At 45.8% G+C, this 17,551-nt stretch overlaps 1 protein-coding gene across 1 annotated transcript in view; it reads left to right on the top strand.

Annotated features, from left to right (window-relative positions):
* The window catches only part of CNTNAP2 (contactin associated protein 2), a 1,606,913-nt gene that overhangs the window by 1,466,867 nt on the left and 122,495 nt on the right, over nt 1-17,551 (top strand). Inside the window, exon 18 of the mRNA XM_075921713.1 lies at nt 5,674-5,910. Within this exon, the coding sequence (XP_075777828.1) occupies nt 5,674-5,910 (237 nt within the window). The remainder of the gene's footprint in view (nt 1-5,673; nt 5,911-17,551) is intronic.

Raw genomic sequence — 17,551 nt, 5'->3', positions numbered from 1 at the left:
CACCAATCGCCGTAGCATCGCCTTCAAAGTTTGATTAAATCGCTCGACGAGGCCGTCCGTCTGGGGGTGGTAGGCTGCGGTGCGGATCTTCTTCACCTGCAGCCAGTTGCATAGCTCCTTCATTAGCCGCGACACCAGATTCGTGCCCTGGTCGGTCAAAATCTCCTTTGGGAGTCCAACACGGGCGAACATCTTTACGAGCTCGTCGGCTATCGCGGCTGCAGTGGTCTTGCGTAGGGGCACGGCCTCCGGATAACGCGTCGCGTAGTCAACTACAACCAAAATGTACTGATGCCCCCTCCGGGTGCGCTCCAGGGGTCCTATCAGGTCCATGCCTATTCGCTCAAAGGGTTCCGATACCAGCGGCATGGGCACTAGGGCGGCTCGGGGTACCCGGGCCCCAGAGGTCCGTTGGCATTGCGGGCACGACCGGCAGAAATCCTTAATGTTCTGGTACACCCCTGGCCAATAAAACCTCTGGAGCACCCGTTGCTGCGTTTTCTCAGTCCCCAGGTGCCCTGCCCAATGATTGTTGTGGGCCATCTCCATCACCCGCCACCGATACGCCTTCGGCACGACCAATTGGGTTGCCCCATCTCCTAGCCCCGGGACCCGATACAGCCGATCCCCCTGGATCTTGAAATATGGGCCTTGCCCGGGCCTCTGCTCGGCCTCTTCGCCCTCCCCCGGGGTGCTCAGTGCGTTCTCCCATGCGTGCTGTAGCGTCGGGTCTTCCCGCTGCAGGACTAGAAAGTCGCCCTTATCGATCTCTAGGGCTGCCAATGACTCTCCCCTCCCCGGTTCCTGCGGGGGCAGCGGCCCCGCGTCCTCCTCCTGGGTGGCCCATGCCTCGTGCGTGCCTCCCTGGTCGCGGGGGTCCCATTCCCCCAGGAGCCGCCGCAGTCCGGGCCAGTCTCTGCCCAGTAACACGGGGCAGGGTAGCCGGGGTGTTATTGCTACTCGCAGATCCCCGCCCTGTTGCCCGTCGTGTATCTTCACCCAGGTCGTGGGGTACGACCTAGTGTCCCCATGCACGCATTTAATCCACACCGGGGTTCGGGTGCGCACCCCTTTCCCTAGCGCGTCTCGCCGCACTAGCGTCTGCCCGCACCCCGAGTCCAGTACGGCCTCCACTGCCTCCCCATTTAGGCGTACCTGCCCTGTTATACGGGCCCGGCTTACCTCCGATCGCGGCCCTCTCTGGGGTTTGGGCTGTCCGAACGTGCAGTCCATCATGGGGCATTCCCGGCGGAAGTGGCCCTCCTGGCCGCACTGGAAGCACGTCGGTTTTACTTGGGGGCCCGATGCTTCTTCCGTGCCCCTTTCGGCCCCGGTCCGTGCTTCCACTCTCTCGCGGTGCTCGGCCCCGCGCCACACTGGGGCTAATCGCCGTTCCGGCCCTCGGGTTGGGGGGCTTCTGGCCCTGGGCCCTGTGTTGCCCCGCCCTTCCTTCCCTCTGGGGCTGGGGTCTCCCCGACCCACCGGGTTGGTCACGGACCCTATCTTGCCGTGTCCTACTGGTGCCTCGGCCGCCATGAAGTGCTCCATGAGCGTCACGGCTTCTTCCATAGTCCCGGGCAGGTGTCGGCGTACCCATTGCTGGCCCTCCGCGGGGAGCACCTGCAAGTACTGCTCAAGTACCACCAGGTCCGCCACCTGGGCTGCTGTCTTATTAGATGGCTCCAGCCACCGCAGCCCGGCTTCCCGGATCCGTTGGGCGACCGCTCGGGGGCGCTCCCCCGCTCCGTACTTTGCTGCTCGAAACCGCTGCCTGTACGTCTCTGGGGAAATGCCCATCTGGTCGAGGATCGCCTCCTTGACCTTGTAATAGCACAACGCGTCGCGGTCCGATAAGCTTCGGTAGGCGAGCTGCGCCGGGCCGGATAGGTAGGGGGCGAGTATCGTAGCCCAGTGCTCCTGGGGCCAACGGGCCGCTATGGCCACCCGCTCGAACGTCACTAGGAACGCTTCGGTATCGCCCTCCTCCCCCAATTTGGCGAGCCTGATGGGTAGTCGTACTGGGCCCGTCATGTCCTCCTCCCCCTCGTCGGTGGGTCCCGCCGGCCTTGTCCCATCCCTCAGCTCCCGAACTAGCTGTTTCTGCTGCTCCCTAAATTCGGCTGTCAGTTGCCGCAATGCCTCTGTCTGTTGGCTCTGTAATTGACGCTGGCTATCCACCAGCCACTCCACGACTTTGTCCCCATCCATGGTGCCTCAACCTATTCGGGGTGGCAATGGAAATGGAAGAGGGGGAAGGGACCAAGACCGAAAGAAAAACGAGGCCCCTCTCCTCCTGTGCCCTCCGCTACAGGGCCGCCACTGCCCACATTCTCCACCACGTGTCACGAGGCCGCCTGTCCGGGCCGCCGCCCCTCCTGTTGCCCCTAGGCCGCGCTCAGGATACCACTTGACTCTGGGTCACCGGGCGGAGTGGGGGGTCCGGGCCCGCCCTCTCTCCGGACCCCAACCCAGGGCCCTGACACTGAGAGGTGCCCTCTCAGTGGTAGCAGGGGGGGTCGGTACCCCAAAACGCCCCTGCTCTCGGGTTACACAGCCCGCCCTGGGTCTTGCTCCACTCCGCCGACCCTCACTGCTCCGGGTACCCGCCTGTCCCTGCGGGCTCCCCGCTGCCTTGGCTGCCTCCTTGCCTGGCTCCCGTGGCTTGTTCCTCCCTCGCTCGGGCTCCTCCTCCGGCTGGCTTGGCTGCCGCAGGTCTCACCCCCGCTGCCGTTGGCTCCTGCTCCGCCGCCGCTGGCTCCTGCTCCGCCGCCGCTGGCTCCTGCCCCGCTGCCGCTGGCTCCTGCCCAGTCGGGTCCGCTGGCCCCGCCGGTTCCGCCCCCCTTCCCCTGGCCTCCCCGGCTCCTTTTATCCCCCCTCCCCTTGCCGTCCCTGGCGTTGCTCTCCCGACGTCATCACCGGCGCGCCCCGGCGCCGCGTGATGACGTGTCCCTCCGCCCCCGCTCGGGCCTGCCGCGCTGATTGCCGGCTCCGCGGCGGCCCCATCTGCCTCGCTCGAGGGGCGGGGTTGCTCCACCCCGTCACAGGCATGGATCACTTGCTGGAGGATTCTCTGCATCTTGGGGTCTTCAAACCAACATTTGAGGACTTCAATATCTGAGATATAGGTGAGAGGATTATTCCAGGAGTAGGTGGGTGAGATTCTGTGGCCTGTGTTGTGCAGAGCACCAGGACCAATAGTAGGCCAGTTCAGTCAGGGTGGATGTGGCCCACTCCCAACAGCTGATGAGAAGGTGTGAATACCAAGAGAGAGAAAACTGCTTCTGTAATGAGCCAGGCATGCCCAGTCCCTATTCAAACCCAGATGAATAGTGTCACAAAAACTTCAGAAACAGGCTTCAAAGAGAAATTGCAGAGCTGTGATTCATTTGCAAGGTTGACTCTTCCATAGCCATGGTGCATGTTGGCACCAGGGCACTTTGAAGGAGAACGTACTAGATGATCACAATGGTCCCTTCTGACCTTAAAGTCTATGAGTCAGTGGGCTCAGCTCCCAGCCCTAGCAAGGCTTCCTGCCACCAGACTGCCAGCCCAGCTCCGATCCCGCTCCTGGCCAGACTCCTGACTACTGGCCCCTCTCCTGCCAGATTCCCAGCTGGCCTGCATTCCCAGATCCTGGACAAGAGAGGTTCAACCTGTAGCACCATGAATCTGAATTTCCTAAAAGCATATTGAAGGAATTTAAGGGTTCTAATACTTGCTTTCTGCCAGGCACTTGCCATGTGTGCTTGGAAAAGGCACTTAGGCAGGTATGTTCAGATTTGGGTGTTCTACTTGGGCATGTAAAACTGTATCTAAACAACAAAATAAGTGGCCTGATGATTGTGCACGTTGAAAGTATGGGCGTAAACCTCACCTCCAGTTTCACAAACTTTGCTTTGAAAAATATAATAAGATGTAAGAGGCTGTTGTCATTATTATTGCTTATCATTATCATCAACCTATAGGAAATGTTGCTATCTCTAAATGTATTCAGGAATAAAACCTATTATTACCGAGAAAATGATCTTTAAAAATATGTAAGAAAAAGAAGAAATTATGTCTCTAGGCAGTTCCTCCACTAATGGAACTATACCTCTTTATACCATCTGAGAATTTGTCTGAAAGCTTAGACTTCCTGTAATTTGATTGCATAATGAAAAATGAATGAATATTTTAGGCTTTTAAAAGACATCCCAACCTACAGTGTTATGCTTAAAAGAAGCATACGGGATCTTTTTCAGGGGGATAAGTCAATATGCCACATTTATTGATAATATCACAAAGTAGCATATGCATTTACACACACACACACACACACACACACACCCTGCTGATGGAATAGTTGCCAGTCTGTTGCTCAACCTATTTGCTAGATAGGTTGGGTGCGAAGAAGGAGCCGGGTTTTTGTCAGTCCAGACGATGCTCCACAGTCTTAGCAGAACGAGAATCCAAAGAACCATGCAACACACCCCATTTTGTATAGGATTTTCCTTCCATGCAAGTCTATGCATTTTGCCTTGTCAGGACTTAATCAGTCATTCAGCATCACAATCAGTTTTTCTGTGACATAGGCTTATTGAGAAGAAGTTGTTCTTACAGTCCATATGATATCCGTATGCTGACAACCCCTCAGGGTGTTATCTTCTGGCGAAACTTGATATCAGTTCCCTATCAAGGGGTGCTTGCCACTAACTTCAGGCTTCGTCAATCTGCCTCAGTCCAGGTTGCATCTTCAGTGTGCTTTCGCTTAGTTGATAATTATTTGATGCTTCTGAGTCTCCGGTCCCTCTCTGACCATTTGAGCATGCCATGGCCCTCACACTTACTGCTCCTAAAACATTTTCTCTCTCATTCTCACAAATAATACATTTACAGAATTGCAGCATGGAACAAAGGGATACTTCAAGTCACTTTATCCATTACAAGGCCTTACCTTATATTAACATCACTATGCATTACAATATTCCATCCTTTCACTTTAACATCAGAACATGCTAACAGATCTGGAGCTAAGTTAACAAAGCTCCCTGGCCTGTCTGAGACCTACATCTTGTATTTAAGTTTAATCCAAACCTTCTGCTATAACATACATTATGACTAAGGGTATGTCTACATTGCATTCCTCTTTCGAGAGAGGAATGCAAATGCAGCTGAGCGAAATTGAAAATGAAGCGCGGATTTGAATTTCCCACGCTTCATTTGCGTAATTGCAGCCAGATGCTTTTTCAAAATATCCTATTTTGAGATAAAAATGCTGTTTAGACCTGGTTATTTCGAGAAAAAAAAACCTTCTTTCAAAATAACCCTTATTCCTTATAAAATGAGGTTTAAGGGTTATTTCAAAAGAAGGGATTTTTCTCGAAATAACTGCATCTAAACTGCATTTTTTATTTTGAAATAGTGTATTTTGAAAAAGTGGCCAGCTGTGAGTATACAAATGAAGCACTGGAAATTCAAATCCGCACTTCATTTGCAATTTCGCTCGGCTGCATTTGCATTCCTCTCTTGAAAGAGAAATGCAGTGTAGACATATCCTAGCTGACTTATTAATTACAAAATTCTAGGGTTACAACAGTATGTTCAGCTGTAGACATCCACTCAGTAGATTATTTGGGTTACAGCAACAATAATGCAGTTTAACTCTTGATTCATTATTTTTGCATTCTCTCTCAGGTGCCGCAGGAGGCCAGAGAGGATTTCTGGGTTGTATTCGCTCTTTAAGAATGAATGGGGTGACTCTGGACTTGGAAGAGAGAGCAAAGGTCACACTGGGGGTGAAACCTGGCTGCTCAGGCCACTGCACTAGCTATGGAATGTACTGTGAGAACGGAGGTAAATGTGTCGAGAAATACAATGGCTACTCCTGCGACTGTTCCAAAACTGCGTATGATGGACCATTTTGCATAAAAGGTAAAAGTAGAAATGTGAAAGTCAAATCAACTAAGCAAAAGAGAATCACTAATTAATTGTTTGAATTTGGTTAAACATATGACGTGCTTAGGCGTGTGCAGCATATTTCATTAGGGTGTGCACCCAGGGAATTTTATTTTTTATTGGTGAACATTTATTGAATACTCAATCATAGAAGACATGCTGCACGTGAACGCTGGGTTTGTATACATTTCTACATTCTGCGCTTATTACATAATACAACAATCCATACTTAAAACTAAAAGAGCATATCATGTGATTAAATTAAAACGCAAAGCCACTTTTTTTTTGAGACATTAGGGTGTGCCTGGCACACCCCCTGTGCACGCCTATGATGACATGTGAGTACTTTAATATCCCTTACAAACCTACACATGCACAGTGATCTATTCTACCACTTATTAATGGGTAATAAATCCACCATTTAAATCCAACAGCAAATGGAAGAAAGAACTTTAAGACAGTGTATACTCTTTCCAGAAGGATCAAGTGTTCTCTTGTGCTGTTGAGTAATAAATTCCTATTAGCACAGGATAATGTTTATTAGTTCAAACAATACGAGTTAAGTTCAGATCCAGATCTGAACTTCTCTAGTACTCAGGGGGACTTAAGTTCAGGGCATTGGTTGTAACTGATATAGATTAAGGTGGCAGGGGTGAGCTACAACCTTTCTCAAGCATTTGGCTATACTGATCAAGAAGTCTGGTTGAAGTTTCTCACTAGTTATGTCAGATTAGAGATTGGTCATGCTAAATTAAGGGGAGGTTCATAGTTATAGTAGAGCATTTTGAGTGGGCACAGTGACTAATAAAGCACGGATGCCTTATCCACTTCATTCATTTGAAATGCATCAAGGATTATAATGAATCATTTTATTATCAGAGAATTTCTGGTATGTTGACATACCTACCAACTACTTTAAAAAAATGTCCAAAAAGCTACAAGAAAACTGGGAATGAAACTTCTAGTTAGTTTCATTGGTGTATTTGGATTGGAAATTATAAAGATACAACTACATAGTATTGGGAAATGTAGTGTCTCGAATCAATGCATTTAAAATTTTACAGACATTCATTTGTTTACATAACATTTCAAGAAATATTCCTATATTCTATTGTAACCCGCTGCTGAAGATTTCATCACATATGCTTGAGGTGCCAGTCTCTCCCTCTTTCACTGTGTGTGTGTCATAAATATACAAAATCATCCAATCTGTTGTATTTCCTAGTTCTTTCTAGAAGCTGCCTCATGTGGTGCTAAGTCTGTGATTTCAGCTGAAATCATTTATTCATAACTCTTCTTAATGGTTTTCATGATTCTAAGGAACCTTTTGTCTCATAAATTGTCTATCACACTGTTCTGCCTTTAAATTACCCACCTTACCAGCAATCCTACAGGCAAGTCTATTTACCAGTCATCCTACTGCCCTTGAGCAGTTCATTATGCCTGCAGGGGATGACTAGTATCCTTTGACATTCCCAACTCCTTCACAACTATTCTTTCTTTTAAGACAAGCCTCAGGCATTAACGAGTTTGTGCTTTGCATTCCCCTTCTCTTCCATCTGGGAATAAGTGAAGCTTATAGCAGAAAAGGCCAGTCCAAGGCTCTCTTTACCCACTTCCTGGTTATGAGCTAGATTCACCTCTCCCCCATGTGTTAGCCCATATCCATAGGCACAGGAAGTAAGGCTTCAGGGTTTTTTTCACCCAACCTCCCTGTGCCCGGAAGCCAGCCACGCTGCTGACTCACCACAGTCTTCACCAGCTTCGGGTCCTGGCCTCCACTTGGCCTCTGGGATGCCAATGGCTTCACTACCACCTGCCAGCCTCACCCACTGGCCCCACGTCCACAGACTCCACAGCCCACCGGCCCTGCTAGCCTCAGAGTCCAGGCCACCAGCTCTGGAGGCTCCACAGCTACTACAAGTCCCGCTGCCAGCTCAGGCCTCTGCTCCTAGCCGCGGCTCAGGGCTCAGCAGTTGCCCCCACCTGTGGCTCCAGCCTGGGAGCAGTGAGCAGCTAGAGTTTCCTAACTTTCTTGGACCATATGGACCTTACACCTTTGCCATGAATGGCATCCAGTCATTCTGGTCTAGGAGAGTTGGCAGCCATCAGAAGGGCACGAATGGTTTCAAGGGGGTGGTGTAACTCAGCAACCTCACCCTAAAAATTGTTTCAGCGTCATTGTCCATATCAACCCTTCTTTATTCTTTCAGATATAACAAATCCTGCATCTTGGCAGGGGATCAGATTAGATAACCCTGACAGTCCCCTTCTAAGCTTATGGTTCTGTGATTACTATTGTTATCCATATATTAATCTGCCAGAGAGCCAAAACTCAGGGTCCAGTGTGTTGGTTCCAATAAGAGGAGAAACTGATGATGGAATCAAGTATTTTTTCCAGATGCAATCCAGTTTATTTACAAAGAATGGACAGAGTATCGTTTCCCTGAAGAAAAACGGAATCAGACAGCTGGAGACCATTTTTTTTTCTGAAAGCTTCATCCCACTTTTAGCCAACACTCAGCGGAAAATCTCTCTCTTCAAGGACATTGTCTGTATTGCGCAGTGAGCTCAGGTGATTGGTACCGGGGTCTAAACACTTGGGTGAGCCTTCCACAACAAAGTGTTATCCTCATTACTGTGCCTTCACTGATTCTGCACTTATCCACCCATGGCTGGTGACACATCCCACGGGTCTGTATGCTGGGATGCTCCAGGTTTCTATTCCAATCCATTCTGAGTGGCAGTGTGCACTAATCGCCTACAGAGACAGAGTTCTCTCTTTCAGCCAAAAACTGAAGTAATTTACTGTGTTAGTCTTTTAACGATCATATGTGTTGACTTTTAAAATAGTCACTGTTACATTCCAGTGAACTTTTTTAAAGTACTGTAGTCTTTTCCCAAAATTTGTTAGATCATTTTTTTCCCTGTTTTTTTCCCTATTTTTCCAATAATATGGGGGCCAAAAGAAGCAATTGCCCCTAGGCCCAGAGATTCAAAAGGGCCTGGGGCTCTGGCTGCCGCTGCTATACATCAGTGGCAGTGGTTGCAGCCCCGTGCCTTTTAACTTGCCACTGGAGCACTGTATAGCACTCTTCAGGTGACTGAGAGGGCTTCTTGAGGGAGGGAGATGCAGCACAGCATGTTCCAGGCATGCGGTGGTCTGGCTGCCCCAGCTCTGCCCCTTCCACCCACGTAATCACCCCTTCCAGGAGCATGAAGCCAGCCCATCACACACACACACATCTTAGGTTCATCAGGCCCCTGGCTATCAGCCTCACTGACTTTTGGGGATGAGCCACCCACAGATTGACTGAAAACCAACCCAAAGCTTCAGTCAAAACTAAGTCTAAACAAAATATTTTCTTCCTGACTTTAGACACAACATAAAATAGAAATACCATAAAAGAAGTTGAATAGTTCCTGACACAATGAGGCTTTATTCTTGAGTGCTAAGGAAATATCCAGCAATGTATATACATCACCTAGTTCCAATTAGCAGCAGGTTCTGTGACTTGATCATTCCAATTTTCTTTTCAGTTAGTGCCGAAAACTGGCTTATCTGTGTGGAAAATCAGGCTTCTCCCCCCCTCCAAACATAATTCAATGTTTATGACCTCAGAATGATTCTTCATTCAAATAAGCAGGTGGTATAAAAAACAACAGTTAAAGGGTAACGTAGACACAACACAGGTAATTTTGGAAATGCCCCATGAACAAGAGAACAGTAAAAATCCTGAAGCAATGCTGAAAATAAGGTCTCTAAAACACTTCAGTTGGGGCCTATTGAGTTTTACGTTGTAAATTTAACTTGCAGTATGCTTCATAAATCCAGGAAAACACTGGAACATCTTGTAAATGTTGCCAAATTCCCTAGGTTTTCAAATAAACTGGCTTCTACTTTTGTTTCTAATGACACCACAGGGAGTCTTCTGCCATATGCTCCTTTTCCATGAAACAGGACTGGGCTGTCACTGGATGCTAAGCAAAAATACAGAAAATAGTACATGCCAATGAAATGAAGTTTTGGCAAAATAATTGAGTGTATTGCATAATCTTTCCTGGAGTGTAGTGGTGGTTTGTAATAGACAGGAGGAGTGCTGACCAGAACCCAGTGACTAAGGGGTTAAACTCAGGTAGCTACTAAAGGTGTTGGCCCAGGGGCTGCAGAACCAATCGAGATAGAGTGTTGAAATTTGAATTTGATATAGATTCCTTGCCTGCTTTCTTTGTGGTGAAGAGAGAAACCAGGAGTTGAGAGACACAGAATGATTTAAACCCAGGCAGGACTACTATGTCTCCAAGGAATTTGGGGCATGGGAGTAGATTGAACAAAGAGAAAATTGGAAGGAAGGGGGAAAGTGAATTTGCTCACATTTGGGTTGATTTTTCTTTATTTTGTGGTTTGGTTTGAACTACTCTGTGTGAATCTATGCCTCCCCATTTACTACCTTGCATTTTGCTCAGAGACTTTTCTCTGTGTTTTAATTTGTTTTCCTTAGTTGCTCTGTAACACCTAGCAACTAAGTGTGCGTTATCAAATTTATCTTTTGTTTTGTAATTAAAATCACTTTTTTTAAGGTGATGATTTGATTCTTGTGTGCTGGCAGATCTGTCTGTGTGTATTGGCTCAGACTAAGGGGTCAACTACCTGAGACTGTAGCTTGTTTTTCTCTTTTCTTTTTTCAAGCTCTTTTGGGGCAAAAGAACTCGGTGTAACCTTGAAGGTGATTTGAAGTGTTTTCATCCCTGGTTATTAGGGATAAAAAAGCACTTTATGGTGGCAGCGATTCCCTAAAATCTGTGTATTATGATTCTGGGGAGGGGAGGTTTTTGTTAGCAGTGCTTGTAGAGGCAAGGTTTTGAAGCTCTCTTGCGGGCCCTCACCTTCCGCACTTGGAGTGCAAGAGTAAGGAACAGTCCTGACATAGTTCTTTTCCACTTAGCACTAATTTAAACGCACCTCATGACTATCAGAATTATGCCTAGGTAATATTTTGAATATAGCTTTCTGAAAATACTAACATCTGGAATTTACTACATTTTTCATCAAAATTTTGAATTTTGACAACCCCCCCCAAAAAAATCAATGAACTATTCAGTAAAAATACATCCTTTTTTTCCCAATCAGCTCTAATTTTTCATGTTCATGCTATTCTGAATATTACTGTCTCCGTTTTAATTTTAATGTTAAGTATATGTGTAGCTGCACTTTATCTTTTGCTGACTTATTTTATTGTATGTATTAGAGAGTGATTATTGCTATGTGTGGTATGGCTATGGCCAGAGCTCAACAAATCATGTAATCTACTCACTCGTGGCGAGTAGATTACAAGCCGGCACAGACGGCACCGTACTGCGATCTGGGCATGCGCAGCCCGCAGAACCGCGGGGCTTGACGCTGCTTGGCAAGCCCTGGCTATGACTGTGTATTTTAAAAATGATTTGCTAGTTACATCAGGGCCTGAGGTACTTGGTTGCTGTTAAAAATCATTATGAAATGTTTTCTTTTTGTAATATATGTGTGGGTTTTATTGTACTGGTTACATAGACTGTGGATTTATGGTTGTGCAAAGAAATTTGCTACATTCCTCTGCTATTGCAATCTTTCCCATCACTTGGTCATAGACCAATGGTCATGCTGCTTTATCACAAGTCTTTGTTATAAGTGCAAATGGGATTTGGGATGAGACAGCCAAGTTTGTTTTCCTTTGCAACCTAAGCCAGGATTTGAGTTCAATTCTATAGAGATAATGGTTAAAGGTGCACCACATCAATAATTAAGGCTGAATTCTGCTACCCTTAGGGTACGTCTAAACTACATGGCTCTGTCAACGGAGCCATGTAGATTTGTTGTTTTAGCAAAGGCAAATGAAGCCGCGATTTAAATGATCGCGGCTTCATTTACATTTACATGGCTGCTGTGCTGAGCCGACAAATAGCTGATCAGCTGTTTGTCCGCTCAGAGCGCTAGTCTGGACGTTCCCCTGCCGACATCAAAGCCCTTTGGGTATGTCTACACTACCCTCCTAGTTCGAACTAGGAGGGTAATGTATGCATACCGCACTTGCTAATGAAGCCCGGGATTTGAATTTCTCGGGCTTCATTAGCATAAGCGGGGAGCCGCCATTTTTAAATCCCCGCTGCTTCGAACCCCGTGCAGTGCGGCTACACGGGGCTCGAACTAGGTAGTTCGGACTAGGGTGCCTATTCCGAACTACCGGTACACCTCGTTTCACAAGGAGTAACGGTAGTTCGGAATAGGAACCTAGTCCGAACTACCTAGTTCGAGTCCCGTGTAGCCGCGCTGCATGGGGTTCGAAGCAGCGGGGATTTAAAAATGGCGGCTCCCCGCTTATGCTAATGAAGCCCGGGAAATTCAAATCCCGGGCTTCATTAGCAAGTGCGGTATGCATACATTACCCTCCTAGTTCGAACTAGGAGGGTAGTGTAGACATACCCTTTGTCGGCAGCCCCGGTAAACCTCATCCCCGGAATAACAGGGCTGCCGACAAAGGGCTTTGATGTCAGCAGGGGAGCGTCCAAACTAGCGCGCTGAGCAGACAAACAGCTGATCAGCTGTTTGTCAGCTCAGCGCGGCAGCCATGTAAATGTAAATGAAGCCGCGATCATTTAAATCGCGGCTTCATTTGCCTTTGCCTATGTATCTAATCTACATGCCTCTGACGACAGAGGCATGCAGTCTAGACACAGCCTTACAGTGTAAATCACACTTCATTCATATGAATTATTTTGAGTTAGAAAGTGATAATTTCCCCATTTTATAGATGAGGGAATTGAGGAATACAAAGATCTCTGATTTTAGGTGCCTCGAGCTTTGTATGTCTAGTTTAACATCTGAGGCTTAATTTTCAGAGCTATTCAGTTCAGTTGTAATAATGCATACTCAGAACCTCGGAAAAATCAACTTTTGGGTATTCAAAGACTGACACAAATTTGACACTGCATAATAACTTTCTCCTCAAGGAGTCCCACTGAAACACTGAGGACTCAACTCAAGCAGCTACACAGCATAAGTAAAGGTTGGCAGAACCTTGCCCCAATGGTTTTTAAATTATGATAAACTTCTTTATGATATCTATGATGGATCTGGTCAGGATTCCCCAGTCAGCAGCTCACCAGATTGCTGTGAGGAGACCCAGATACCAGATCCTGGGTGTATTAAGCCTCAGGAGTCCGAACACAGCCCAGGTGCTGTCACTGTCTGTAATGAGGGTGGACTCACCACCACGGTGCCTCTTGTTGGCCATCCTGGGAGTTAGCTCTCCAGTCCAACAGTGTCCCTGCCTGTAGAGTGGTCTGACTTGCAGTCACTTCCATTCCATTGCTGGGACCCATGTTGGTTCCCGGTTCGTGGCATCCTCTTCAGGGCACAGCCCTACTTGGTTCTTTCTTCCCTTCCCTTTTTATGTGGCCCTCCCTGGCCCTGTTTGGCTGCTCCAGCAAGCCTTCTTCTCATTGTCTGGCTTCACAAAACCCTCCTCTCATTGGCTAGGATCCTCCACAGCCTCCCCAAGGCCTGCATTAACCCTTTTCCACCAGTGTGGGGCAGATGCCCCATCATACTGTCTTGGGGTCTCAAGGCACATTCTCATGAAGCATTCTCTTTCTGTATGCCACCCCTTTCCAACAGCCTGTAGCACAGCACTCTGGAAATAATGCTGACACCTCTGGCTTCCCTTTTATCTTAAACATATGTCTGCCGGAACTCCACCCCAAGGTGTGAGCCTTCTGGTTTACCTCTTCAAAGGACCACATGGCAAGTGTAGTATATAACACAGGCAGAACCTATAGGAATCTAACACTTTTTTTTTAGTTACTCACAGGAGAAATACATAGATCTCTCCAAAAACTACTAACCTCCCTCAAATCATTTCCCTCCCTCAGTCACCTCACCACTCCAGAGCATTCTGGGCTAGGGTTAGGGTCATTGATAAGATCCGGGATCCTTCCCCTGCAGCTGCTTGACATCTCTGCCTAAACTTGAAGCTTTTTCCCCTAAGACAGTTTGCTTCCTCTGTCCTTGGCCAGACCATCCCCTTCCCTTCTTTTGGCTGAACTTCCTATGTATGTCCATCTTCTCCCTGTGAGTTTAACCCCCTTTCTCTTCCTCTTGTTTGCTAATTTTCCATATTTCCCAAGCCAGCCTCCTGAAGAGAAAACTGTTTTCCCCTAGAATGCAATTACTTTTTTGTTCTCCCAGGTAAGACCTAGTCAGGTGCCGATAGTTCTTTCACGATGACCTCTTCTCCTTGGTCTAGCAAAAACATGCTTTATGACACATAAGCCATGGGGATTACATAGACCCAGAGGCATTCCATGATACATGAATTTCACAATTATGTCATAATATTAGTCAGAATTCAAAAGACAGACCCCCCCCCCAAAAAAATCACAGTTTATTTTTCAACCTCTGCTATGGGTCCTACATACCTATGCATGCCACGTTTTATCAGTGTGGATGTACCTGGGGAATGATGACAGAAGGCGTGATATGAAAATAAACAAATAGAATGCCATTGATTTAGAAGATCCGCATAGATTGGTTTATAACTAGCAAATGCTTCTCAGAGTAAGTACAGGTCATACACTCTGGTGGCTATATTTATTGAGGAAATTCATGCTTAGAATTATTGATTGATGACTGGTAAGAAATTGCATTGTCTCCAGTCTGGTCAGTGGCTGTTCACATAGAATAATACCGTCCCCTTACAAGGACAAAGCTGTCAGAATGCAGTTTGCCATATATTTTTATTTTGTTGTTGGTTTTTCTGGGTCTCTAATCAGCTCCATTTGTTCTTTCACCGATCTGAGAAATTGTTACAAGAAGCAGCCAAAATGAGTCTGCAATCCTATAGATTGCTTTCTGACCTTATTCTGTCCTTCGTTTCAGAATCTTTTTATTTACAATGTATAACAAGGGGCTTCTGGGGGACACTGCTGAGAGCATCCATTCTAGGCGAATTGCTTAGAGATAGGGCTACTTACTGCCCAAAACTTGGAGTTCTCTTCTCTAAGGCACTCCCAACCCATCACAAAGAGTACTTCTGTTCACCACAGTGGCTGACAAGAAGTCATATAAGTAGTTCTCTCAGACACTTCAGTTCTCTTGTCATCACCAGTACCACTCCTTATACAGATGAGAAGTATGAAAACCTGTCTCATCAAACAAAAAGGTTCTTTCAATCCCAAAGGACAAGCCACATTCCCAGGTCAAATTTAGAATCTTATCCCAAAAGCATACTGCTTCCAATCCTTTAAGTAGGTAGGAAGGAAGGAATCAAATACATATAACAATTGAAAAGTTCCTGGTTCAGGCTTGTAGCAGTGTTGGGATAAACTGCATTCTTAAGTCAAGTCTCTGGACTACATGTGCAATTTGAATACATTGTTGACTCCTCTGTTTAGAGCTTCCATTTGTGGAAAAGATCTTCCACAGGTGAGAAGCAGAACTGGAGACAAGATGGAGGAGTTCCCAGGGCCTTATATAGCTTCCCCCATGTGGATGGAATCTCGTTGTTCTTGTTATGGAAAAGTACGTCTACAAGATGTAGCTTGTGCATGAACAAGTCACCTGTCTATGGATAATTAATTCTTTATGGGGAGAAAGCCTTGCTCCCATGCTAGTCTGGATGTTCACAGGAAAGCTCACCTCTTAAGGCCCATTTTCAGTAAAGTAGTTATGTTCATCCTGAACAGACCCTTTACAATAGGCTGGCCAGACCTGTTGTTGCTCCCAGAATCAAACATTTGAAATGCAAATACATGGCCAATACTCATAATTTCAAATACAAAATGATACAGACATATAAATGGCACAATCATAGCCAGCAAATCATAACTTTTCTATCTCACTTGGCACACATTATACAAGATTTGATGCAAACATAAAAAGTGGTTGTAACAATGATCTATAAGGCTATATCACAATCCAATAACATCACACAGTGGCCCTTTCTTTCTGACTATTGGATTTGTCTGAGCTCAATTTTTACATCTATAACAGGTGTGTCTTTAAAACAGCTGAGGGACAATCCTAGAATCATTGTGTAGCACAAGAGTCTGTGTCGTGCTCTAGAGAGCTCCCAAGAGGCCAGCTGGAGGAAGAAATTCTTCCTGCAGGCATTGAAGGGGAAGGGATCCAAGAGAGTAGAAATTGTCCAATGCTGCAATCAGTTCCAATGTCCTGTGCTAGACAAGAAGTTAGATTAGAACAGAACAGTGGTCCCTTCTGACTTTATAACCTATTGAAAAGGCATGGGAACTACTCCACACCTGATGCCTTAGCTCACATGGCTCCAAGTTTAAATTCAATCCTATCCTTTTCTGGGCACCGCTGCCTAACATGCGTGCATAAATATGGGATTTAAGGACAGAATGGGTGCACACAGATGGAATGTTTGCTGCAGCATGAAGGAACATATAAATGTTTAGCATCTCTTAGCACAATGACCTTGCAACGCCAGCTACAAAAGTGCCATGTGGACACTTGTTCTCACTTTCAGTGTAAATAAGAAGCAGGCAGTGTTATCCCCTGTAAATGTAAACAAACTTGTTTGTCATAGGCCTGGTCTACACTAGAGGATAAATTTAAATTAAGATATGCAACTTCAGCTCTGTTAATTGCATAGCTTAAGTCAAAGTATCTTAACTTGAATCTTGGCACCATCCACTCTGCAGGAAGTCAAAGGGAGAACACTCTCCCTTTGTATTGCCTTACTCCTTGTAGAAGCAGGGCTACCGGCATCGAAGGGAGTGCCCTGTCAGTTTGAATTGGCGTGTCTTTACTAGACCTGCTTATTCAAACCTCAGAAGATCAACTTCGGCTGCTTCGATCTTATCTGTAGTGTAGACGTGCCTTAGTGATCGGCCAAACAAAAAGTAGGACTGAGTAGACTTGTAGGCTCCAACGTTTTACATTGTTTTGTTTTTGAGTGCAGTTATGTAACAGACAAATAAAATCTACATTTGTAAGTTATGCTTTCATGCTAAAGAGCTTGCATTATACTACATGTATGATGTGAATTGACAAATACTAATTATTTTGTTCATTATTTTTATAGTGCAAATATTTGTAATTAAAAAATAATCATATAAAGTGGTCATTGAACACTTTGTATTCTGCATTATAAAATGCATTAAAATATTTGAAAATGGAGAGAAAACATCGAAAATATTTAATACATTTCAACTGGTATTTTGTTTTTAAACATTGCTGTTAACTGTGGTTAATTTTTTAAATTATGATTAATTTTTTGAGTTAATCATGAATTAATTATAATTAATTGACAGCCTTAATATATTTGTGAAAAATATTGTACATTCTGTGAAAAGGTTGCAAACAGGTGCATCTATTTTTGTCCTACATGTATTCACTTATTAGCATGCAGTATATGCTGCTTTGAAAATCACATTTCTCATAGTGTCATGGAATTTCTTTATTGGAAAAATGTTATGTTTGATTTTTAATCCAAAAAATCAGCTCCTCTTCCCTACTCACATTACTCAAAGAGATATTTAAATCAGAACGCAAGGCAAAGTAGTGGGATAAAGCTTTCCAGTCTACCACAAGGCTATAATAAATTTCTAATAAAGA

The sequence above is a fragment of the Pelodiscus sinensis genome, chromosome 2, assembly GCF_049634645.1.
Source record: "Pelodiscus sinensis isolate JC-2024 chromosome 2, ASM4963464v1, whole genome shotgun sequence".
NCBI lineage: Eukaryota > Metazoa > Chordata > Testudines > Trionychidae > Pelodiscus > Pelodiscus sinensis.
Note: the sequence above shows the minus strand (reverse complement) of the source record. Positions and strands in the feature narration are given on the sequence as shown.